The sequence below is a fragment of the Rhineura floridana genome, chromosome 8 (assembly GCF_030035675.1).
Source record: "Rhineura floridana isolate rRhiFlo1 chromosome 8, rRhiFlo1.hap2, whole genome shotgun sequence".
In the NCBI taxonomy this organism is placed as follows: Eukaryota; Metazoa; Chordata; class Lepidosauria; order Squamata; family Rhineuridae; genus Rhineura; species Rhineura floridana.
The window spans coordinates 131,032,017-131,059,294 of NC_084487.1; the positions used below are offsets into that span (position 1 = coordinate 131,032,017).

Sequence of the window (27,278 nt, forward strand, 5' to 3'; positions counted from 1 at the left end):
TTCTTGAGCAGCTACTGTGTATGTAAATTTCATCCATGTGTGTGTAAAAACAAAACGTTATGGTGTTTTTGATATCCCAATGCAAGTCAATGAGAGGGTCAAAGATTTGGATTCAGGGTCCAAATTGAACGGGTGGTGGTGTTATTGCACAGCCCTAGTGAATATTGTTTGTGAGCAAACAATATAAACTAAAACTCATTCATTTCAAATCAGGAAAGATACAAGGATTTCTACATGAGGAGATGTTGCATGTTGAAGCAAGTTCCATGCTTTTAAGCCAAAGTGCATGATTTGGTCAAAATTGGGGTTTACCTGCACTGCTAACATCCTGGTCCCCTATTCTGTTGGGTTCAGGATGTAGCTTTAGTTCGATGGAGAGTGAATCATACTTGTATGAGCTGTCAATTTGGTTTTGTCTTTCGTGTTTGTCTTCTAGTAAACCAGCTGAGGTCAGTCAGCTAATTAAATCATTTTAGTTCATTATCTAACTGTAACTTGATTAATTTGCCTTCTCCTGTGTTATGTCCAGCACCTGTGTTAGCCACTTTTAGCAAAAATAGCCATTTTAAATATAATTTTATTCTGTAATACATTTATTGTTACATATCTTTTTATGGGCTAGAACTCACTTCATCAGATGCATGAAATGTTGTCCTAAGTGGGCAGGAAAGAAAAGAAAATGTATGTAAGTAGTGTGACTCTTAAGAAGTTAAATGTAAGAGGTAGCAGCAGAGTTTCCACAGCTTCATGCAGAGTCCAAATGTATTCAAGATAAAATCAGAGATTGCTGCTGTGGGATTAGTCTTTGTTGAGCCTTTTTCATAGAGAAGACTTTTTTCCTGCCTCGAGGAAAGCCAACTGATCAGTATTACAAATAGAGGACCTACACACAGAACTAAAAAAAAGAGTTCCTTGCCCTAACTGTTTGATCTCCAAGTGTTTACTGTATATTTGCACAGTTTCCCAATGGTTATTGGATCATTTTAATGACAATTATTCAAGTGGACATGTTTTTAATTTGATCATGTTCTCATAAAACAATGTAACTTAAGAGGTTTGGGTTTTGATTTCAAACATAATTGTAATACTTTTTTTTAAAAAAGGCAGCCGTTGTCTATTTTTTAAATTAAACTTAAACCTGTGACTTGATTAGGAAGCACAAAAATGCATGTTCTTTATGATCCCTCTCTTTTCGTGCGTATTTTAAAGCTGGATAAATTCTTTGACTGTCCATAATATTCCAGTTGTGGCTAGAAGACAAGTGCAGAAATGATTCAGTAAAGTATGAATCATGATTCTATGACCTCTAAATCTCATTTCCTGTGCTCCAAATAATTCTTATGCTGTAACCAATGCAGAATAGGAATTGAATAATGAAATAATGGATTAACAAACAGTGCTTTGAAAATCAGATTGCAAAAGTCTGCTCAGCATTATATGTTGTCAGAGATTCAGTCTCTCTGCTGATTTGACAACTTAAAATAACTGGTATTGCTTATATGTGCCATATAGGCATGAAATATGCTTTTCTGTCTGTAATTGAACATGAATAAATAATAACTTTCCATGGTTACTCTAAACTTTTTATGTGGAAGAAATTTTGGATGGGTTCAAATATTTGTCAGATACTGTGGAAGTGGGTTGTCCCAAAGGGCAGCCCCATATATATTTATGTACACACTATGGTTTTCTCTATTTTTTAAAAAAATGGTTCTCCATAAGGGATGTGGATTTTAACACAAGGTATTTTGTGTGAGAGAGTTTAAATCAGTCAGCTAATAAAAATTTTAGTTGGTTATCTGACTGTAATTTGATGAATCAATTAAATTTAAATAAATAATTACCAATATAGGTGCATTTTGAGATATTGAATGAAGTGTGTAATTAAATAAAGTGAAGCTGCAATTCATTGTTAGAAGAAAGGATTATCTTGAACTAATTTCAACTCACATATTTTGTTCCCATGATCAGAAATAGTTTAGCCTCCCAATAAGTATGTCGTTAACTGCCTATCTTACTGATAACAGTTTCTCAGTCTTGAAACTTGACCCCTTGCTGATGAATCAACTAAGCTTTTATTGATTTAATATACTGATTTAAACTGATTAAAGCTTGTAATTCTAATAATCTTTAGAAAGCAGTTACATCTTTTACAGTCAACTAATTTCTGTTAGTCTTGGGCATCACTAAATAAGCTGTCCCTGTTCAGTGGATCTCGTGCTGGACTACTAAACAGACAGGACTATTAACATGCTAAGGAGCAAACTCAATGCAACTAGGACAGGTCACCATAACATCAAGTTGGCCATGGTGGTCCTGGTTTTATGAAGAAAATTAGTGTTCAGATGACTAATGAGATAAAAGCTGCTGAAGGGTAGGGCTAAGCAGTGAGTGCAGGGAGAGTTCAACATTCCTCACTTGTCTCTTTTGCTGTTAAAATCAGGCCCCACTTCACATGCTATTGGGCAGACCTACATTTAAAAGAAATGGATCGGCTGCCATCACACCTAGTTCACCCAGATATTCAGCTCCACCCTTACCTGAAAACCTTGAATTTTTGAAATCATACTTTAAAATGTAAGACAATGTTGTTTCATTTAGTACATATAAATACGAACAGCATGGTTAAGGAAACTTGGAAGTATATCTTGGAGGTAGGTGTGTCTGTGGCTAAGAGTACTAGAAAATGTATGTTTTCTTTAAAAATTAATATGACTTACATCCATTAAATACCATCTTCTAACAAAATATTTAGGTTGGTTTTAGGTGCAGACATAGAGGAGACAGAACACTAATAATGAAAAATTGGTGTTAAAAAAGCTACCTATTATACCTGCCACTAAATTTACAGATGAGATTCCAAGAACTTTTGCAGGTCATAGAAGAGGTTGAAATTATGGTACACAGAGAAAATAGTAGAAAACCAAGTACTTTCTTAGTTACTAACCTTGTTTTTGCTAGTTGATTAAACACATTTATGCCCACTTCTGTTCAGTTTTTCTGCCAGGAGCTTTGCAATAATTCTTTGGGTGTCTGTGGTTTAGGCCCCTTTTCATGTTTCATTCAGTGACTTTTTCCAAACCTCCCAGAGCCACAGACTAAATTCTGTAGTTCATGTAGCTAGATATGTATTGAACAAAGGAGATTAATTAAGCAGCACGTAGAAGAGAACTGTAGATAAATGTAGCACTACCTTATACTAGAATATTTGTGGAATGCCTTTAGATCACATAGGGAATCAAATTCACAATGACATGAGGCAAATTTGCTTTTGTTTATCCCAATTTGTACATTTTGCCTAGGTTCCTCTCGGCTGGCATCTTTTAGCTCTAGCTTTGTTGTTGTTGTTATGTACCTTCAAGTCGATTACGACTTATGGCGACCCTATGAATCAGCGACCTCCAAGAGCATCTGTCATGAACCACCCTGTTCAGATCTTATAAGTTCAGGTCTGTGGCTTCCTTTATGGAATCAATCCATCTCTTGTTTTTTTTTTTTTTATGTACTGCTCTCAAGTCGATTCCGACTTATGGCGACCCTATGAATAGGGTTTTCATGAGGCTGAGAGGCAGTGACTGGCCCAAGGTCACCCAGTGAGCTTCATGGCTATGTGGAGATTCGAACCCTGGTCTCCCAGGTTGTAGTCCAACACCTTAACCACTACACCACACTGGCTCTGAGCCTTCCTCTTTTTCTACTCCCTTCTGTTTTTCCCAGCATTATTGTCTTTTCTAGTGAATTATGTGTCCGAAGTATGATAACCGCAGTTTCATCATTTTAGCTTCTAATGATAGTTCTGGTTTAATTTGTTCTGACACCCAATTATTTGTCTTTTTTGTGGTCCATGGTATGCACAAAGCTCTCCTCCAACACCACATTTCAAATGAGTTGATTTTTCTCTTAATCGCTTTTTTCACTATCCAACTTTCACATCATTACATAGAGATCGGGAATACCATGGTCTGAATGATCCTGACTTTTTAGCTCTAGCTAAATCCAGTAAATGCATGTCAAGCCATCAGGTTTCTCTCCAGTGGATTGTCTTGGAAATTCTAAACAGACATTGTTTTTCCTCCTCTTTTAGGTTTATATTACAGGGTGAGAAATGCAGATTTCTTATTAAATGTAAAGATGCCCTGCTAAATATGAAAAGAATCCAAAACTATGTTAGGAAAACAGCAATTATCTGAGCAACCTCAGCCATTATAGAAATGCTTGAAAGATTCCTGCCTTTAAAATGTCCAGTTTGTATATGCTGTGGTATCTGAAATTCTGCATTTCAAGGCATTACTTTTGTGATGGAGAAACCCCTTTTTAGGAACAGACACATTAACTCAGTTGAGGTGATTATCTAAACCAGGGATAGCCAAAGTGGTACCCCCCCGAAGTTGTACACTATAACCTCCATAATCCTTGACCATTGGCCGTACTTGTTGGAGCTGATGGGAGATGTAGTCTGATGACATCTGAAGGGGACTATGTTGGTTACCATGGTTTAGATGAAAGTAAATGAGCCATGACATGCTTGGTCTTCTCCTTTTGCATCTGCAAGAAGGAGACTGAAAGAGTCTATTTTCAATTTTGACCAGAGTTTCCTGTTACATATGAACTTGGTGGACTGTGATATATATCAAATCACAACTTTATCCTCGTTTGTTTTGGTCTTAGATTGCCTGGAGGGATTAGGAATAGGGGGCACTGTTTTACGGTGGCTCTGTTCCTATCTCTCAGACAGGCACCAACGGGTGGCATTGGGGGATGAGGTTTCAGACCCTTGGCCTCTCAATTGTGGAGTGCCACAGGGCTCTATCCTCTCCCCCATGCTATTCAATATCTATGTAAAGCCGCTGGGGGCCATCATCAGGAGATTTGGGTTGTGGTGCCACCAATATGCGGATGACACTCAGCTCTATCTCTCGTGTAAGTCCTCACCAGAGTTGGCAGTGGACACCATTTCCAAGTGCCTGGAATCCGTAAGTGAATGGATGGGAAGGAATAGGCTGAAACTAAATCCCGACAAGACCAAGGTGTTGCTCGTGGGAGACAGGGGCAGGTTGGGGGATATAGACCTGGTGCTCAATGGGGTAAAATTGCCCCTAAAAGACCAGGTCCGCAGCCTCGGGGTCATTCTTGACTCCCAGCTGTCCATGGAGGCTCAGGTCTTGGCAGTGAGCCGGGCAGCTTGGTATCAATTACATCTGATAAGGAGACTGCAACCCTACCTTCCTGCCCATCTGCTCCCACGGGTGATACATGCCCTGGTCTTCTCCCGCTTATTTTTTATTTATTTATTTTTATTTATTGTAGTTTTAGACCGCCCTTTAGCGACAAGCTCTCAGGGCGGTGTACAACAGAATAAAACCACATTAAATACAAGATGAATGTGGGTACAATACAACTATAAAAACATTTTAAAAGCAAGGTTAAAACAAAGATAAAATAAAATTACAATTACAATTAAAATGCCTGGGCAAAGGTAGGTCTTTACCTGGCGCCGAAAAGATAACAAAGAAGGCGCCAGGCGTATCTCGTCAGGGAGGGTGTTCCATAATTCGGGGCCACCACTGAGAAGGCCCTAGATCTAGTTATTGCTCTCCGGGCCTCCCTATGAGTTGGGACCCGGAGAAGGGCCTTTGACGTCGAGCGTAGCGAACGGGTAGGTACATAGTGGGAGAGGCGTTCCATCAGGTATTGCGGTCCGATGCCGTTAAGGGCTTTATAGGTAAGAACCAACACTTTGAATCTGGCCCGGAAACATATTGGTAGCCAGTGCAGTTGGGCCAGGACAGGTGTTATATGGTCAGATTTTTTAGTCCCAGTAAGAACTCTGGCCGCAGCATTCTGCACCAGCTGAAGTTTCCGAACCGTCTTCAAAGGTAACCCTACGTAGAGTGCATTACAGTAGTCCAATCTAGAGGTTACCAGAGCATGGATAACTGTGGCGAGGTTCTCCCTGTCCAGATAGGGTCATAGTTGGGCTACCAGCCGAAGCTGGTAGAACGCATTCCGTGCCACCGAGGCTACCTAAGCCTCCAGTGACAGGAGTGGATCTAATAAGACCCCCAGACTATGGACCTGCTCCTTTAGGGGGAGTGTAACCCCATCTAGGGCAGGTCGGACATCAACCATCTGGGCAGAGAGCCCCCCCACCAACAGCATCTCAGTCTTGTCAGGATTGAGTCTCAGTTTATTAGCTCTCATCCAGTCCATTATCGCGGCCAGGCAGCGGTTTAGTACATTGACAGCCTCACCTGAAGAAGATGAAAAGGAGAAGTAGAGCTGCGTATCATCAGCATATTGCTGGAAACGCACTCCAAATCTCCTAATGACCTCACCCAGAGGCTTCATATAGATATTAAAGAGCATGGGGGACAGAACTGAACCCTGCGGGACCCCATATTGGAGTACCCAGGGACTCGAGCAATGCTCCCCAAGCACCACCTTCTGGAGACGATTCTCGAGGTAGGAGCACAGCCACTGCCAAGCAGTGCCTCCAACTCCTAAGTCCGCAAGTCGCCCCAGAAGGATACCATGGTCGATGGTATCAAAAGCCACAGAGAGATCAAGGAGAACCAACAGAGTTACACTCCCTCTGTCTTTCTTCCGACAGAGGTCATCATATAGGGCGACCAAGGCTGTTTCTGTACCAAACCCTGGCCGAAAGCCCGATTGAAATGGATCCAGATAATCAGTTTCATCCAAGAGAGCCTGGAGCTGGCGAGCGACCACACGCTCTAGGACCTTGCCCAGGAATGGAACATTTGCTACCGGTCTATAGTTGTCAAGGTTGTCAGGGTCCAAGGAGGGTTTTTTTAGGAGCGGTCTCACCACCGCCTGTTTCAGGCAGAGTGGGACCACCCCCTCTCGTAAAGAGGCATTGATCACCTCCTTGGCCCATCCGGCTGTTCCATTCCTGCTAGCTTTTATTAGCCACGAGGGGCAAGGATCCAGAGCAGAAGTGGTTGCCTGCACCTGTCCAAGCACCTTGTCCACATCCTCGAGCTGTACCAACTGAAATTCATCCAATAAAACAGGACAGGACTGTGCTCCGGACACCTCATTAGGCTCAACTGCTACAATATTGGAGTCAAGGCCCCGGCGGATGTTCGTGATCTTATCTTGGAAGTGTCTCGCAAACTCATTACAGCGGGCTGTTGATGGTATTATTGCGTTCTGAGGACCAGAGTGTAAAAGTCCCCGGACAACTTTATAAAGTTCCGCTGGGTGGTTAGAAGATGACTGAGTGGAGGCAGCAAAGTACTGCTTCTTTGCTGCCCTCACCGCCTTCACATAGAGCTTGGTAGAGACCTTCACAAGTGCATGGTTACAGCTGTCGGGAGTTCGTCTCCATTTGCACTCAAGCCGTCTCCTTTCTTGCTTCATCACTCTTAGCTCCGGCGTAAACAAAGGAGCCAATTGAGCTCTGCAGAGGAGAGGGCGCACCGGGGCGATCGCGTCAGCTGCCTGGGTCATTTCCGTATTCCACAGAGTGACCAGGGTTTCGACAGGAGCATCAGTTTTATCAGCCAGAAAACTCCCTAGAGCCTCTGAAAACCCTCAGGATTCATTAGTCTCCGGGGACGGACCATCTTAATTGGTCCTCTACCCTTGCTTAGACTACTGTAATGCGCTCTACGTGGGGTTACCCCTGAAAACGGTCCGGAAATTGCAACTGATACAGAATGCGGCGGCACGTTTGATTAAGAACAGCCGTCGCCGTGATCATATCACTCCCGTGTTAGTAGATCTACACTGGCTACCAGTTGTTTACCGGGTCCAATTCAAGGTGTTGGTGTTGACCTTCAAAGCCCTATACGGTTTCGGCCCAGTTTATCTGAAGGAGCGCCTCCAGCATCACCAATTATGCCGCCTGACGAGATCAGCCACACAAGACCTTCTCTCAGTCCCACCAGTTAAGATAGCGAGGCTGGTACGGACCAGAGAGAGGGCATTTTCGATTGTGGCCCCTACCCTCTGGAATTCCCTTCCTTTTGATCTTTGCCATGCCCCTTCCCTGATAGATTTCCGCCGGGCCTTGAAGACCTAGCTGTTCAGGCAGGCCTATGGGATCTCTGGGGTAGGTTGCTTTTAATACTGGTATATTAATTACTGTTTTGGTTTTCATTGGTTTTTATTGTATTTTACTATGTAAATGTACGTCACCTAGAGTGACCGTTAATTCGGCCAGATAGGCGACTCATAAATAAAATTTTATTATTATTATTATTATTAAACAGAATAACTCAGTTCCCTGAGAAATATGCACAGTGGGAAACTAGTTTTGTAAAAAAGTAAAAGCAGAAGCTTTTGCTCTTTTTCTTGCATGTGGAGGAAGAGGAGAGGGGGAGCACATGAGTCATAAGTTTACTGCTGTTCATTAGCAGTTAATGAAACCATGGCTTTTTATATCACTGTCTAAACCAGGTCACGGTCATACACTAACTCTACACAAATATTGGAGCAGCAGCAGTAACATCCAAAGCCAGCAGCATGGACGTTTATATTATCATCCTTCTACCAGGCATCACTTCCTTAAAAAATAAAACAAAACCTAAATTGGGCCTTCCATTTTTACTGTACTTTAAATCAATTACATATTTATTCATTGATTTCTAATATTTTCTCTTTTGCCTTCACTGAATCATTTCAGGGAACTTGTTTCAAATCTATTATTGACTATCCACCAACTATTCCATATCTGAAAGTATGTTGTAGGCACTGTTGGGCCTCCATCCTGTTCTCTAATGAATCTAATAAAACCAAACTTAACCACTGTAAAGTTTTCTCTCTTCCTTATGTCTTGCGCCATCTTTAGTTTATCTGTTAGCTTTTCCATCAGTGCTAATCCCATATTGTAAGATACCAGTACTCTATATTAAGACCTACCAGATCATTCCAGAATTGAGCTATCATGAGTCGTGCTGCCGATAACAAAAAACTGATTGATTTCTTATTTTGCAGTTCTGAATCTTCATTCAGGAACAGGTTCAATAACATCAGTTATGCAGACAGATTTATTTGTTGTCATGCTATCTGTCCTATTTCATCTGCAATTTTTGCTGAGAACCTTTGTACTTTTTGGCACTCTCACCACATATGCAAATACGTTCCAAACTCCATACAACCCCTCCAACAGAGAGGCTGGTTGCATTAAAGAAATCTTTCTGTCATATACCACCTGTGTACTAATTTTAGTGAGAGCTCTCTATGTTTAGTAGATACTGAAGTGAATGACTGTTTGTTCCACATAGTTACCCAATATCTATTTGAATGCCCGTTTCTCATTCCCACCACATTTTTGTTAATTCATGTATATGTTAGATACCACCCACTTAGAGTACTCAGAATAGTTCATCACCAGTTTTTCAAACTTGGAGAGTCTGTGTGTTACACTTTCTTTTACCAGAGGATTAAGACATATTTCAGCTGCCTCCGTAACAACCATGGGAGTGGGCTCTTCTGTAGCCGGTTTTTCAGTTGTTCCTCATTTAACATAGATCACTCAGATGATATAATCCCTTCACACGCCACCCTAGAATATTATAGGTCCTATTATTTAAAATGAAGGGTGGAATGCCAAGGGAATCAGTGATGACATAACTGGGGTCAATATAGTTGCTTTCTTTATCCAGGCCTGAAACATTGCCTGCTTAAATCTTATTTTCTAATTTTAACACTATGTGAAACTTATTTTTTTAAAAGGAATTGCATTCAGTGGAATATCATTTACTTTAATCTGTTCAAGAGTGATCCAATGCTTTTCTGTATCTCCCAAACTAAATGGGATCATGTGACCTATTTGATTTGCAAAATAATATAATTCCAAATTTGTAAATCCCCACCCCCCTATTTTCATCATTATATATAATCTTTTTTTTTTCTCTTCTAACCCTTAACCTCTTTTGGCCAAATATAAATTGGTTCAGCTGTTGTTGCCATAGTCTTAATTGCCTTAATGGTACTTCAGTTGGGAGCGCTTGAAACAGATACATCAATTTAATAAATAATAAATAATAAATTTAATTTTTGTGTCGCCTATCTGGCCGAAACCACTCTAGGCGACGTACAACATTAATTTTGGTAATACAATCATTTTTATCACGGCCAATTTGTCCACCAATGTAGAGTTAGCCTTTTCCCATAGTTTTACATCTTTGCTGATAATCTGCCATACTTTCCCATAATTCTCCATATACAATTTATTAAAATTTCTGTGAATCTGAACTCCCAGATATCTTAATTTAGTATGGCATACTATTGAGAGGGTCCTGTGAGCCCCGGGAACTATATTAAAACAAAGGGCCTCTGATTTGTGAAAATTGACCTTTAATCCTGCTGCTGATCCAATTGATTCAAATTCCTTTTTAATTATTACTGCAGCTCGATGTGGGTCTGAAATGGTGAGAACAACATAATCAGCATAAAGCCCTATAACACAGTCTTGATCTCCAATTTTAACCCCCTTGCCTTCTAATGTTTGGCGCAATCTAATTGCTAATGGTTCCAAAGCCAAAATAAACAAAAATGGGGAGCGCAGACATCCTTGCTTGGTACCTCGCAAGACTTCAAATGGTTCTGAATCCAAATTGTTTTCTTTGACTTTTGCTGTAGATTTTGACTATATTTTAGATAATATGTTCCTGATTTTTATTCCAAATTGCATTTTGGAGATTACTTCCTTCAAAAAAACCCCATTCTAAGATATCAAAAGCCTTAAAAATATCAGTAGCCAAAACTGCCAAAGGGGAGGCATTGCTCTTACAGTACTGCATAATATTTAATAGTTTTCTGATTGGATCTGCAATATGCCTATGAGGAACAAAGCCTGTTTGATCCACCCCTATTAATTTACTAAGAAGCCTCTTCAATCTTTTTGCCACTACAGAAGCAAGTTTTTTATAGTCCTGATTAATGAATGATATTGGTCTGTATGAATCAACCCTCTCAAGATCTTTAAAAGGTTTTGGGATAGTTATAATCCTGGTTTCTAACCATGTTTTTGGAAGTGGGGATCTTTCCTATATGTCATTAAACAGCCTGGTTAAACTTGGGAGGAGGAGTTCTTTATATGTTTTATAATATAAAGAAGTAAATCCATCCGGTTTGGGGGCCTTTCCTGACTTTAGATTCTTTATTATATCCTCCAATATTTCTACTGTAATCCGGTCTTCTATCCTCTTAAGTCAGCTGTGGTAAGTTCACTGAGTTCAAATATTTCCTGTTTCCACTGGGTGGGTGGGTGTTGAGCTATACAAGTTCTTATAAAACTTCTGAAATGGAAGGCTGTCAGTGGAATACGTGCTCGTCCCATCATCGCTAACTAAGATTCTGGCTCTCCCTTTTTTCTTATAGCAATGTTGTGCTAATAGCTTTGAGCCTTTGCCCCCATATTCATAATTTGTTGTTGTTGTTATGTGCCTTCAAGTCGATTACGACGTATTGGGACCCTATGAATCAGCGACCTCCAAGAGCATCTGTCATGAACCACCCTGTTCAGATCTTGTAAGTTCAGGTCTGTGGCTTCCTTTATGGAATCAATCCATCTCTTGTTTGGCCTTCTCTTTTTCTACTCCCTGCTGTTTTCCCCAGCATTATTGTCTTTTGTAGTGAATCATGTCTTCTCATGATGTGTCCAAAGTATGATAACCTCAGTTTCATCATTTTAGCTTCTAGTGACAGTTTATTATTACTCGATTTATTTCTAAAACCTCTAATTAATTCCCTTTGCTTAGTTTTCGTTCTTCTATATGCCCCTGTTCTTCTATATTTCAATGCTAGCTCCTCTATTTCCCTCTCCAGCTTCCCAATGTCTGCTCTTCTATTCTTCTTTAATGTACTGTATTCCTTAATACTAATTCCTCCAATTACAGCCTTTTTTGCTTCCCATAGCAGAACACTGTTTATACCTTCCATATCATTTTTCTTAAAATAATTTTTTATCAATTCGCGCAATTTCTCTCTGCATTCTTGATTTGTTACAACCAGTGCAGGGAATGTCCATGCAAAGGAGGTGGGACTGGCTCTGTTCAGAGCCAGCCTCACCTCCACCTGGGCATGATCTGTTATATTCAATTGTCCTACATCTGAATTCACTAATAGGCAAAAATCCTTGCGGTTTAAGAATGTACCTATAGCCCACAGCTATATCTATCAAACTTTAAAAAGCAGGGAAATTGGGCAACTATAGTGAATGCACCAGGGGAGCAGGAGACCTGAACTTCTCTCTGAGATATTGTACTGCCCTACAAAGTTGTCAAAATGCAAACACCATTTGGGTTGGTCTTTCACAGTCCAATCCATTTGCTGTGTAGCTTGGAAGAATTTGGTAACGTGCCTCTGAGCATATGGTGAGTGGTGGCAACACCTGCCATCTCCAAAGATGGAGAATTGTATTTTTGTATGTTTGTTGCTGTTCTTCTTACTTCCTGTGTTACTAATGTTTCTACAGAGAATCTAAACTAGAAAAGTTTATTTCCCTCATTATTCATCCTAGAAATCTGTGTCAAAATTATTTTTATTAATTTCAAAGCCTTTCTATTGATCAATGTCGTATGATGGTGAAGACAGCCTTTTGTGTTTCAAATTGGAGGTTATGGTCTATTTCTATTTTGGGTGCATTAACAGTTGAATCTGAAACTGCAGTTTGATGTAAAATCAGACTGATTACAATATGTTGCTACTTCAGCAATGACTCTAGCTGTTGGGAAAAAGAGGATGCATGTTTTCAGCCTGCTATGTTTAAACCACTTCATTTAAGGCAAGGTGGGCGCAGTCAATTAAAAACATAGAGCACACTTAGAATCTTGGTAGAATATATTTCACCTCCCACTGTTTTATTTGTGCAAATTGAGACACTCCTGAGGTCCACTGGAGACTTTTCTGCAGAAGTCAGTGCCATTATTCCACAATTATGTTTGGAGTTTTTTTGGTGTAACTTTTGCAAAGTGTTGCTGTACTTCACATCTTCACAGAAATAGAAAAAAAGAAAATGATTTCCTATAGGAAACTTCACTAAAACTGCAAAGGAAATCAGACATATTCAAAGTGACCATCTGAACTGTATCAACTGTCTTAATAATGTTGCTTCCTCCCTGCTAAAACAAGATCAGCACAGCACATGTCTTCTTTCTATTATTTGGGCTGATTGATAGATATAGCTGTGGGCTATAGGTACGTTCTTAAACTGCAAGTTTTTTGCCTATTAGTGAATTTCCCTGCTTTTTAATCCGGGAGGTAAGAAATGGGATCCTGTGCAAGTTTGCTGAGAATGGATTGATCATTTGCATGCTTATTGAGTTCAATGGGATTTACTCCCCTGCAATCATGCTTAGGATAGGTGAAACTGACCACAGAGGATCGGGAGTGGAGGAGGAGGAGGAGGGAGGGGAGGAAGGGCAGAGGGGAGGACTGGGAGGGGAGCAGGCAGGAGGGGGAGGGGTGAAGGACAGGTTTGATCATTTGCATGTTTATTGAATTCAGTGCAATTTACTCCCATGCAATCATGCATAGGATAGGTAAAACTGACCACAGAGGATGAGGAGTGGAGGAGGGAGGGGAGGAAGGGCAGAGGGGAGGACCCACCCAAATTTAAACCAAAGCTGCCCCTGGCGACATCCACACCAGGCCTTTATTTCACTTTGGACAGTCATGGCTTCTCTCAAAGAATCCTGGGAAGTGTAGTTAGTGAAGGGTGCTGAGAGTTGCTAGGAGACGCCCTGTTCCCCTCACAGACCTTCAATTATAGTGGCTGACTGTTAAACCACTCTGGCCACTGGAACTCTCTCAGGAGTCTCCTCTCAGCACCTTTCACAAACTACACTTCCCAGGATTCTCTGAGGGAAGACATGACTGTCTCACGTGAAATCAAAGTCTGGTGTGGGTGTGGCCCCCTGATTAGCCAAGCCCAGCAGCTGTGAGGCTTTTAGAACACTGACAGTTGGTCCTACTGAGCGTGCCCTGTGTTATCATAGGGTTCCAGTCAAAATTTCTTAAATTAATTAAAAATCAACCAGGCATTTTTTTTAACTTTTAAACTGCAGTAGATGAAGGTCAGAGTATGGGGCAAGGTCAACATTAGGATTACAGGTACTCTGTGAACATGGCTGATTTTTAATGAATTTCAACAGATTATGAGAACTCTGGCAGAAAAAAGTCCAAAAGGGCTCTGAAGTTTTTCTCTCTCTTTATAGACTTTGAACTCTCAATTCTCTCTGACTGTTTTGTGTATCGCCATGAAAATTGACGAGGTTGTTAAGCAAGCGTTTCTGAGTTCAGGACTATATGTTTTGTAAGGTTTTGTTTTGAAATGAGCTTATAGGAAGCATCAGAATGGCATGGGGGTATTTTTAATTTAACATTGCGGAATGTGAAAAATCCCCGCTGGCTATAGTATACAGCCACTCTTGTGGCTGTATAATAAGTATCCCCCTCCAAAAGGGAATTGGATATCAGAATAAAGTCTATCCGTGTGTTCGTATTGTGGGGAATAGAGTGGAACGTAAAAGTTTTATCAGTAGAATGAAGTTCACAGATCAATTAGTCTCCACTCTTGAAATAATCACAGCATTTAAAACTTTTTTCTCACCTCCCTCAACTGAATCTGGTGTTCCCTCAATTTCTTTATCTTTCTTTGAGAGTGGCCACAAATATTTCAATTTAAATCCCCACCTAATATAATTCCCCCTGATCAAATCTCATTAATTTGTCAAGTAGAGATTGTAAATAATTTAACTGATCTTTATTAGGCTCATATCCAACTGTCAACTGTCTAGTGTTATTCAATAAACCTCATAAAAATATAAATCTTTTTATCTCTTAATATTTTGATTACTTTAAAGTCTAAATTAGCTTCAAATATTACAGCTGTACCCCTTTACTTAGCAGTACCTTTTGCTACATATTGTGGCCCAAACCACTTGTGTCTGAATAATGTCTCTGTTTCATGTGTCTTATAAGTTTCTTGCAGGAAAATTATATTTGGTTTCATCGCAGTAACATAATTTGTCAACCTTCGCCTTTTAACTGAGTCAGTCTTTTCACATTTAACGTTACCACTCTAAGATCTGTCCCCTCCATGAGTTACATAATTTTCCTTAATGATTCCCCCTCGCCCCGATCCTGTGTCTCCATTACCTGTTATTCTGTATTGATTTTCCATTAACATAACCTCTTTTTGGCTCATTTCCACCCAATAAAAACAACCCTCCCTTTAAGCAAAAAAGTGAGAACCTTAACATCCTGGTCTCACTCCTGGCATAAGTATTGCCAGGACCATAGCTTGGGCAGTATGCTTCCATTTTTTCTACTAAGCTTTCTCTGGGGGGATTTTTTTATATACATCAATTAAATAGAATTAAATTGCTCTTCTGGACAACACATTTGTTTCATAAATAATAATTAATAAACTTATTAATTATCATATTTGGCTCATATTCCACCTCTCCTCCCCAACTCTCATCTGTTTCTGCTTGTTGCTGATCTCAAAGATCAGGATGTTGAAGTCATAGGTTCTTGCTTATTATCCTCCTGCCACGTTTTCTTTGTGTGTTGTCCTTTTGGAATTGTTTTCCATTTCACATTTTCTGTCTCACCAATATCCTCTTTGTCTCCCTCAGACTTTTGTTCTTGATTAAAGTTACTTTGAGGTAAATCCACATCTAGTAATACCGTTCTGCTGCTTCCTTCACTGTTGCAGCTGCGTACGTTGTGGCTCCCCTCAGTACTATTAATTTAAAGGGGAATCCCCATCGATATCTGATACCAGATTCTTGTAGTTTTGTTGTAAAAGGTTTGAATTCCTTTCTCTTGCATAATATTTCTGGAGCTAAATCCTGCAATATAACTACAGATTGACTTTCATACATAACAGATTGTAATTCTCTGAGTCGTCCCTATATTTCTTCCTTCTTTTGATATCGAGAAAACACATCACAAAGACTCTTGGAGGAGAACCTTCCTTTGGCCGAGGGCCAATTGCTCTGTGTGCACGGTCTATATCTTCATCTTCCAGCTCTAATTCTGGAATCAAGGAATTAAACCAATTTATTTAAAATGCAGCTGCATCTTCCCCTTCAATTCCTTCATGGAAACCATCGGTGTGTAAATTCTGGCAGTGCATTCTGTTTTCCAGATCTGTGAGTTTTCCCCTTATTTATCAGTTTTTGGTTTGTAACTGTTTTAGTTTTTTCTCATGTCTAATCCCCATATCCATTGCTGCAGAAGCAGTTCCTGCTGTCACCTCCAGCCGGGTACTTATTGTTGTTAATTTCTTCTCCATCAGATACATCCACTCTCTAAATCAGTGGTTCCCAACCTTTATGAGTATGGGACCCCCCTTTATAAGCTCAATTTTTTTTGTGAGCCCCCCCCCCCCGATTTTAACCTCTGTTAATTGAAAAAATGGAGCATGGCAAAATCACATCTCCAAATTTCCCTTTTCATAAAAATCTCCCTGCAAACAGGGAGGTGTTGCAAAGCTCCAAAGCTCTTTTCTTAATGCAAAGCTCCAATCAAATTGGTATCCCCCTCCCTCTCCCACACACACACAGTCTGAAGATGTACAGTTCTGTCTCCCAACACCAGTGGGTTACAGTGTTGGACTAAAATCCAAGTTCAAATCCCCACACACCCATGAAGCCCACTGGGTGACCTTGGGCCAGTCACAGTCTCTCAGCCTGACCTATCTCACAGGGTTGGTGTAAGGATAAAATGGAAGTGGGGGGAACCATGTGCACCACCTTGAGCAACTTGGAGGAAAGGTGGGATATAAATGCAATACTAATTAAATAAATACATTTCAGCTGCAGTATGTGGATCCCAGCCTCAGCCAACCTGCTGCGTTTTTTAACAACAACAACAATAATAATAAAGCAGCAATGGGGTAGTGATTGCGATGCTAGATTGTGAAGACAAAAAGATGGATAGCTTGAGGAGGGTGGTTAGTGCTTTTAGGCCTTGGGATGATTGTCAGAACTGATGGCTTGGTTAGCGTGCGCTTGGGGAATGAGAGTGGAGCAGAAGACACATCAGCGCATGCACATACACAAACACAGCTGCCTGTCCTTCAAACATCTGTATACATTTGGGCACATGGGAGGGAGGAAGCCCTCAACAGCTGCAGTGTCTTTGAGAGAAAGATGGGGGAGAGAGTAGGTGGAAGAAAGGGGGGATGCTGGCACACACACTTAGCCTCGAGACGGGGGGGGCGAGCAAGTCCTGAGCTTCCTCACTGCTCCTTGGCTCCATCTGGGCTGAAGGTGAAATCTAGGCGGCCTCACAAAAAAGAATAATTTTTAAAAAGAGGTGGAAGCAAAGCGGGAGCCAAGATAGAGAGGCAGGCTGGCTGCCAGGAAGGAAGTGGGAAAACAGCCTTTTCTTGCAGCCTTGCTTTTTTTTGCTTTACAAAAAGCCCTCTGCTCTCGTTCTGAGCAAGGGCGTTGTCAACAGTGGCAGTGCAAGGAGACATGATAGCAATCCCCTCTTCTTCCTGGTAGCTCCACCCTCAGCCTCCTTCAGCATGTGCCATATGTTTTATAGGTAGATGACTGCCCTTGGCATACCTGAACGATGTTCTGGCGCTTTGGCAAAAGTTCTCTCCTCTCATATGGAGCAAGAGGGAGGCATCATCTGCAATGGCAGTGGGGAGCAGAGTCCAGGGACTTTTTTTTATCATTTCTTTTACTGTTCATGGTCCCCTCTGTTTACTTCGCAGCCCCCAGGTTGGGAACCACTGCTCTAAATGTTTCAGCCAACATAGCCTTCTTCTCTGTTAATTGCATTGCAAAGCCCTCTTTCAAATTCAAATTAATCTCACCTTCTGTTGACTCTTCGCTGATTTCTCCAAGTTTTGTATTAATAGGTGCCATCACCATTTTAGCCTGCAGCTTTTCAGCTGGAGGTATTTCAGCGGGGAAGTCTTTTTCCTTTGGTTTTAAAAAAGTTAAAATCTCTCCCGGTTTAGCTTTCCAGGATGGGACAGACATCCTCCAACAATTTCCAAATAGTCTTAATATCCTGCAGCCAATTTTCCTTTTGCCAGGGTGGAATGTGTCTGGTGTCATTCACAGAGCTCTCATTTCAAGCGGCCATTCTTTCTGGGTCTTGGGCACGCCCCCATGTGCTGTGTTTCTGACCTGCCAGTGTACAGCCCTGCAGCCTTGAAAAGACTACAGCAATGAGAGCAGGAGTGGACAACCTTTTTTTTTTCCCAGTCAAGAGCTGGATTCTCTTGGGGTAATCTCTCAGTAGTATGTGGAGTCCAGAAATGGCAATGGGTAGGATCAGAGGTACTTCACAATCTGTCTGTCCCCCAGCATTCTTTTCCCTGCTGGATAACCCTTCTTCATCTGGTTAAATCTTCCCTCGTAATTCTCATGATGATTTCCCCATGCTGCTATTAAGCTTTTTCTTTAGCTTAATAGCAGGGAGGGGGGAGGGGAGTGATTTCCATCAGAATCGGGGACGGAGTAAAACTTTTCTCTCCCTGCAACCCCACTTGCACAGCTCAGCTGACTGGGGAATAGGTGAGAATGGCAAAAAAAAAGGGGTCGGACTGCAGAAAAATGTTAATCTGTATCTAGACCTTCGTGCTGCTCTGCTGATCAGTGGGAGGGCACGTTGTGGTAGTGGGCCAGAAGCAGCTAAGGGGATACAGATTGTACACTTCTGAAAAGAGATAGAAAAAGGGCATGTTTCTTGGAGACTATGCATACTGACTGGAGAATGTGCATATTGCCTATTGAACGTGCAAAATGCAGTTGAGATATGCACATTCCCTACGGCTTGTTGGATAACTTACAGATTTCCTTTGATATATGCACATTTCACAAGGCCTGCTGAAGATTATGTATATTGACCAGGAAATGTGCACAGTTCCCTCTTTATGGAAGGTTAATGTGCACATCCATTAGTTCTGGAGAATGTGTGCAATGGCTGGCTATTATGCACATTAACCACTCAACTTACATTCCCCTTAACCATGTATATTAGACTGTAGACATGTATGCAAGAGCAGTATTGTTTTTTTAAAAAAAAAAATTTCAGCACTTAGAAAATGTTAGGTGCTATGATGACTTCAAGATTCCCTGTGAGCACATTGATTAATGCCCTCCCAAGGAATAGGAAAAGCACTAGATGATTCTTTCTCACACACATACGCTGTGAAAGACTACTGTGGGCCACCCTACTGCGCCCTGTGTTTCCACATGTGTAAAGGCAGAATTAGGGCCCCAATCAACAAATCTTGTCAGCAGACAAGACGGGAAGCCTCCCCTCCAATCCCCTTGGAGTGGCCCAGTGAGGCAGATAAGAAACAGCTGGGATGAGATACAGCTGTTGGCCTTGAGAGTTCAGAACTAATAACTCACAGGGCTGAGAAGAGAGTCCCAGCTGAGCAACAGACAAGCAGGGAAAAATGGTTGGAGAAGGGTAGAGTGACCAGCTGGCGACGGGGAGAGGTGTAAGGCTGCAGACTCGCTTTGCTGCACCCCTGACTGGGAAGCTGTCTGAAAGGAGGCTGGAGGAACTTGGGGGCCTCATGAGCTGCATGCTGTGCCTGAAGAAGGGAGCCATCGTGAGTCCATGAAGGAGGTAAGCACTGACACAGACCTCATTCAGTGGATTGCTTTGGCTCAACCCCCAGGGAGGTGGCACAGTCCTGGAAGGGAAGAGCAAGATGACTTTTCTTTCTGCATGCTGGTATCGGGGAAGACAGAGATAAAATTGCCAGACGAAGAATTGCTGGATTCTATTTACAGGATACCAAAGGGTTCTTGAGCAGAACGTCTGGCTGACTATCTGGGGGGAATGTCTAAAACCCTAATCCAGGGAGGGTGCCTTAATTCCCAGGCACATGTATCTCTGGCTTTTGAGTGTGCTGTAACACTGAATCCCTAGTAAAAGCCGGGAACTGAACATCCCTGTGATGTTTTGCTATTTGTGCAAAAGAAGAAGAGGGCTGGGGGAATGGGCATGGGGCCTCTTGATGTATGCCTGCCCACGGCAGCCCAACACTCACTCATTGTCCCTTCAACTCACTACGTTGTTCTGTGACAGACTGATTAAATGCTCAACCAAGTAGCAGCTGTTAAGGAAAATCACGGTTCTGATAGCAATAATCTTTCATACTGCAACTGCCAAACCTTGTTAGTACCCAAGCTGTTCAGGGACACATTTAAGCTAACTTCCTCACTGGGTGAACTTAAATTTGCATGTCTTTTTAAGCCTTGAGCTCACCTGCCTGGTTGGCTAATACACGCAGAGCAGAATTGTGCCTACCAAAGAGAGGTTTTCTCTATGTGGGGGTGGGCTTCATTCATCTTGAGAAGACTGTTATCCATAGTATTTAATACTGAGATGAGAGAGTATCTAGTGATTAGGTCCTAAGAATGGCATAGCTAGTTACCATCAGTGCTGAGCCTAAGTAGAATATTAGAACTATCTTTAATATCTTTCCTAAATTGCTGTGTAAAATACCTTCTTAATACTCTGGCATAAAATGGCATAATGATGTAGTTCAAAATATTCAGTTTCCCCAGACAATCTGCAAGATTACTTGTCAGAATTGAAGTGGATATGTGGAGTTTGGAATTGCTCCATTCCAAAGTGGGATCTATCCTTATAGTGTAGCTTCCTGACCTATCTTACCTCGGAGATATCTCCTATCTTAAAAAAGAAACAGTAGGGGATTGGTGGCAACTGCTTACCTCTTTGGAAATGAGGAAGGATTCTTAGAATATAGAATACACACTAAGAGGGGGAGGCCAAACTCATTAAATGACACTTGTCCATTTAAAATGGGCAGTTCGATGCCATTCTGTTGAGATGAAGGCTGAAGATGAACCTTCCAGTAAAAGTATTCGGACTCCAAGATCTGATGTTATTCCTCTCATAAAGGAAATGGGCAGGACTCAGTTTCTTCCAGTCTCTGGTTATTGAATAGTAGCTAAAGGATTAGATGTCTAGACACTTGAATGTTCAGTAGCATTCTGAGTCATTCTTCTAACTTTAGAAGGTTATTTATGCTTCCATAAACATTTGGATATTAACAATTTCAAGATGGATGCAATTATTCCAAAGGCATGTTAGAGCTAGACTTTGGGTAGATAAAATTAAATTATATTTTTTTTCTATTTCATCAGTAAATATATATTATTTGTACTATTTGTATAGAAAAGATTAACAAATCTGCCCTTTAAAATAAGTAGTTATAAAATTATACGTGACTGTAATGCACACAAATATATTGTTTGTACTCATAATCACTTAAAATAAATCTGTGCTGTCAAACGTACTGCCTTAATATCTGCTTTCCCATGTAAAGGAATGAGCCAGGGCAAAAACATGTGACTTTTGATCTCAAGCGTTATCCATATGACACAGTAATGCATGTATCTTTAAGATGGCGGCTTAGGTAAAAGGAGTTTGCTTTGATGCTCCTGCTGACCATCTATTTTAACATCTATTTTAACACCATTTTAACATCTCTAATCTTGCCAAACTTGCCATTTTACGGGCTTTTAGGGTGCTTGAATGAATGAATGAATGTTTCTGGTGCCATCCACTCTTCTTTACCCGGTTTGACGGTGAATTGGGAGCTGTGGATTGCGGACAGATTGTGGACAGCGGACGGAAACGTCTGGAACTAGGAAGCTGGGAGATGGAGAAATTGACGCCGGGGACGAGGCCTTACCTTTCTGCTGTGGGTTCTGCCGCGCTGTGCCACGTTCCTGCTTTGGCCTGCGTCTTGCTGCTTGTCGCTGTGGCGGCTGTGTTTTCTGCCGCGTCGTGCATGGGTCCTGCCTTGTTTGGGGGTCCTGCCTGTTGTCGCATGCTAGCGTCATCTCTTGTCGTCCCTGTCGCTGCCGTGCTGGGTCCTCGCTTTGCTTCCGCATTGTCGTCTCTGCGGGCTCTCCTTCTTCTTGCTGCGGCTGGACTAGTCGGGACGCGTTGAGAGACTTTTTCTTCTGCTGCGGCTGGATTGTTAGGGGTGCAGCTGGTCGTTGGACGGCCTGCCTCCCTTTCCGCGGCCGTGTCCATTGCGGCCGTCCTTGTTCTATGCCTGGCCGCTGCTGTGGTTTGAGGCCCGTGGCCGCCGCGGCTTGCACCCCGCCGCAATTGGCGGTGTATGTTCTATACTGGGGCTTATGCCCTTCGCCACCATTATCATCTGTCCGGTGGCGTATGTTCTATACTGGGGCTTATGCCCTTCGCCACCATTATCATCTGTCTGGTGGCGTTTGGTGAGAAGAAGGAAGATTCCATCTACATACACAGTGCTGGACTATGTTTGGCTTAGAGGTTTGAATTGAATGGTGTGATTGTATATTTAAGTATGCGTTGTGTGTGAGGTGTGAGGTGCATGTTGTGTGTTGTATGTTTGTCTTTGTATATATGTTGTTCTGTGTATTTTTGTCTGCAGTCTTAAAAGAGTGGCTGGCAGTATCTGGGGTGGAAGGGGTGGGTTTTTACTTTTATTATTGTTTAGGATAGGCCTGTCCTTTAGGCAGCAAGGATAGGGGCATGTGCAAACCAAGGGGGGATGGAACAGAAAAGGATGGGGGCCAAGTTATACCAAGATTGGGCGGCAGGCGCTGGAATGATGCTAGGGGCAGACCACGTCAATTTAGAGGAACAGGGGATAGATGTGTAATACCCATCCCATGTTCCAGGTCTGCCCAAAACCAGAAGTTAACTGGGGGACGTAGGATTCCTACTGACCTTCGACTGCTGCTGTGTAATGCCAGGTCTGTGACACAAAAAACATCTGTCATCCATTATATGATATTGGATGAGTGCACAGACCTGGTGTGTATTACGGAGACCTGGCTGGATGAGGCCTCAGCTCCCATCCTTGAGGCCATGTGTCCACCAGGTTTCTATTATGCGCAGCAACCGAGGGTAGGAAGGCGGGGAGGGGGAGTGGCAGTCATCTATCGGGAGTCTCTGATTTTCACCAGGCCTCCGCTCCCAAGGACCAAGTTTGTTGATTGCATGTACTGGAGGTTGGGCCCGAAGGGCAGTTTGGGGATCCTGCTTGTGTACCGCCCGCCCCGCTGCATGGCAGACTCCCTGACCGAGGTGCTGGAGGTGGTCTTGGATGTACGAACGTTGACCCCAGAACTGTTAATATTGGGGGACTTTAACGTGCATGCTGAGACCACTCTCACTGGAGCCCCTCGGGATTTCCTGGAAACCATGGCTTCCTGGGAACTGCACCTTAGTAACACTGAGCCCACCCATGTAGCCGGTCATGCTCTCGACCTTGTATTTGTCCTGGGAGAGGTAGGGAGTGTTCTGAAGTTGGGGGCTATTTCTTTCACCCCCGTGTCATGGTCAGATCACTATCTGGTGAATTTTGACTTCTCGATGCCACACACCCTCCGCAGGGGTAAAGGACCTATTAGAATGGTCCGCCTCAGGCGCCTGATGGATCCGGATGGATTCCTGACTGCGCTAGGGGAATTGGAACCTGCTGAAGGTGCCCGGTCGAAACCCTGGTGATGGAGTGGAATGAGGGAATCACCAGGGCATTAGACCGGGTGGCTCCGAAACGTCCTCTGCCCCTGAACAGAACTCAGACAGCACTGTGGTATACACCCCGGTTGCGAAGTCTGAGACAGGAGGTGAGACGACTAGAACGCCGGTGGCGGAAATCCCATTCTGAAGATGTTCGGACACAGGTTAGAGCAGCAATAGCTGCCTACCAGGTGGCAATAAAGGCAACAAAGAAGGATTTATTTGCTGCCTCTATTGCATCCTCAGAGTGCTGTCCCAGGAAGCTGTTCCAAGTGGTCCGAAGCTTGGTCGGTCCAGTTGCTCAGGAACCCTTGGAACATTCTAAGGCTTCCTGTGACAAATTGGCAAGGCACTTTGCTGATAAAATCGAACACCTGAAGGACTTGATTCCGTACGCTGTGGATGCAGTAGAGGATCCAGAGTTGACTAGTTGCAATCCGGTTCAGTGGGATCGGTTATGGCCTCTCCCTTCTGAGGATGTGGACAAGGTACTTTCAACGGTGAAGCCTACCACCTGTCTGAGTGATCCTTGCCCATCATGGTTCCTTATGAATTGTAAGGAGAAATTGGGCGAAGGGATCAGGGCGGTGGTAAATGCATCCTTGAAAGAGGGTGTACTGCCACCAGCCCTCAAGGAGGCAATTATAAAACCTATTCTAAAAAAGGCCTCCTTGGATCCCCAAGTCTTGAATAACTTTTGCCCCATTTCAAATTTGCCATTTTTGGGCAAGATCATTGAGCGAGTGGTGGCTAGCCAGTTGTCAGCACACTTGGATGAAACGGATTATTTGGATTCATACCAATCGGGTTTCAGGACTGGACATAGTACTGAAACAGCCTTGGTCGCTCTGGTGGATGATATGAGGAGGGCATTAGACAGGGGGGAATCCACCTTTCTTGTCCTCCTGGATCTCTCAGCAACTTTTGATACCGTCGACCATGGTATCTTGTTAGATCGCCTGGAAGGATTGGGAATAGGAGGCACTGTTTTACAGTGGTTCCGTTCCTTTCTCTCTGACAGGCATCAACAGGTAGCATTGGGGGATGAGGTTTCAGACCCTTGGCCCCTCACTTGTGGAGTGCCACAGGGTTCTATCCTCTCTCCCATGCTATTTAACATCTATATAAAACCGCTGGGAGCTATCATCAGGAGTTTTGGGCTGCGGTGTCACCAATATGCTGATGACACGCAGCTCTATCTCTCTTTTAAATCCTCACCGGAGTCGGCTGTGGAGACCTTGTCCAAGTGCCTGGAATCCGTGAGTGGGTTGATGGGAAGGAACAGGCTGAAGCTCAATCCTGATAAGACCGAGGTGCTACTTGTAGGTGACAGGGGAAGGTTGGGTGTTGTTGACCTGAAGCTTAATGGGGTGAGTCTACCCCTGAAGGATCAGGTCCGTAGCCTCAGGGTTGTTCTTGATTCCAAGCTGTGCATGGAGGCTCAGATTTCGGCAGTGAGCCGGGCAGCTTGGTATCAACTACACCTCATACGGAGGCTGCAACCCTACCTCCCTATCCATCAGCTCCCACTGGTGGTACATGCCCTGGTCACCTCTCGATTAGACTACTGCAATGCGCTGTACGTGGGGTTACCCTTGAAAACGGTCTGGAAATTACAACTGGTGCAGAATGCGGCGGCTTATTTGCTTACAAACAGCCGCCGCCGTGATCACATCACGCCAGTATTATTTCATCTACATTGGCTTCCAGTTGTTTTCCGGGCCCAATTCAAGGTGTTGGTATTAACCTTTAAATCCCTATACGGTTTCGGTCCAGTTTACCTGAAGGAGCACCTCCAGTACCACCAATTAAGCCGCCCGACTAGATCAGCCACGCAGGGCCTTCTCTCAGTCCCACCAACAAAAACAGCTAGGTTGGTGGGGACTAGAGAGAGGGCATTTTCAGTGGCGGCCCCCACTCTCTGGAACTCCCTCCCGTTCGATCTTCGCCATGCCCCTTCCCTGGATACATTTCGCCGAGCCTTGAAAACTTGGCTCTTTGGACAGGCCTTTGGGATCTCCGGGGTGGACTAATTTTTCTGTGATTGTTTTATAATTGTTATTGATTGCCCTACATGGTTTTATACTGCTACATTAGTGTTGACTGCATTGTATTTTATTTTGTATTATATTGTATTTTACTGCATTTTAATGTGTACGTCGCCTAGAGTGGCTTCGGCCAGATAGGCGACACAAAAATTAAATTTATTATTTATTATTATTATGAACATTGAGATTCTGTCAACCAAACATTTTCTTTCCATGTCATAGAGAAACAGTGTTTCTCTAGCCACTAAAAGCCTTTGGCTATATTATTTATCTAATAATAATAACTGTAACTCAATGAGAGAGAAGCGGTTCATAGAATAAAACGAAAACATCCTACAAACAAAAACCAGCTGTTTAATAAATACAAAATGCTAGACAGTAACAAAAAAAAAGGTTAACAAAAATTCCTTCCTAACGGGGGAAAAAAGTACAGTTGCAATGCACAAAATAAGTAGCAGCAGAAACAGTAAATAAACAATAAGAAGCAAACAAAATCTGAAAGATAAAAAGCATATTAGCCAAAGTTTTTTTGAAAGAGCCACATTTTTATTTATTGACATTGATTTTTTTCAACAAAAAAGTTAAGCACCATGAATAGTTTAGCACCATAGTTTCTAAGTGGTGTATAATGAGGTTACAAAAGAGGGGGGAAAGGCAGTATCAGTTAAAATTAACCATAAAATCAGAAAGTCTTCACCAAACACTTCATGTTTTAGTGCCCCAAAGAGCACAGTGCTGTGCCATCACAAACTTTCTGGAGAGGCCATTCCATAAAGTTGGTGTCGCTACTGAAAAGGCCCTGCTTCTGGTAGATGCCCATCAAATGTCAATTAGGAGGATCACCTGGAACAGGGCTTCAGAAGATGAATGAGGCGTACAAAAGAGCACATATGAAAAAGGCAGTAATTAAGATACCCACATCTCAAGTCATTGGGGTTTTAAAGCCAAGGTCAAAACCAGAACCTTAAAATTGAGCCTCAAAAACAAGCAGGCAGACACTTTTACATACCTATTTGACATATGTTTACTGCATCTACCAACTGCAGTTCTCAAAATGGCTTACATTATTTTGAAGTTATAATGAAACAGAAATGAAAGTAATATAATCCCTCCAGGGCAAGGTATCTGCACCCAGGTTGCTGCTAATCTCTCCTGTAGTTCCTGGCTTCTATTTATGCAACTTTCTATTTTTCAATCAAATGTACATCCTACCTTTCCATATTCAGCACCTAAGGTGGCTTACAACAAAATACTATACAGTAAAGGTAATAATAAATAAAAGCAGCTAAAATCAATCCAATAAAACAATAATGATACAGAGCAGCGGCCAATTAAAGGTATGTAAGACAACAGAGCATGATGGCAGATGGAAGGACTACTGGGAAGGGGCAAAACACTATAAGCCTCTGACCTTTCCCAAGTGTTCCAACGTGTGTGCTGCCCAACAGACCTGGCTATTGTCAAAGACATACCACAGAACAGGACTGGGAAACTTTTTTGGCCCCATGGACCAGATCGTTATCAAGAGCAGCCATATTGATCAGACATTTTTATTAATGCTTCGGATGAGGAAGTGCAGGGAACGCTTATCAAATTTGCAGATGATACAAAATTGGAAGGATAGCTAATACCTTGGAGGACAGAAACAAAATTCAAAGGGATTTTGATAGGCTGGAGCATTGGGCTCAAAACAACAGAAATAAATTTAACGGGTAT

The 27,278-nt window shown here is 42.4% G+C and overlaps 1 protein-coding gene across 5 annotated transcripts in view; it reads left to right on the plus strand.

Annotated features, from left to right (window-relative positions):
- The window catches only part of CCDC91 (coiled-coil domain containing 91), a 178,154-nt gene that overhangs the window by 62,572 nt on the left and 88,304 nt on the right, over positions 1–27,278 (plus strand). The window contains exon 1 of one of the 5 annotated variants that reach the window (XM_061582529.1): positions 19,290–19,587. The exons of the other annotated variants lie outside the window; for them this stretch is intronic. Coding sequence (XP_061438513.1) covers positions 19,579–19,587 — 9 coding nt within the window. The 5' untranslated portion in view covers positions 19,290–19,578. Of the gene's footprint in view, positions 1–19,289; positions 19,588–27,278 lie in introns of those variants that run through there. 5 annotated transcript variants of the gene reach the window in all.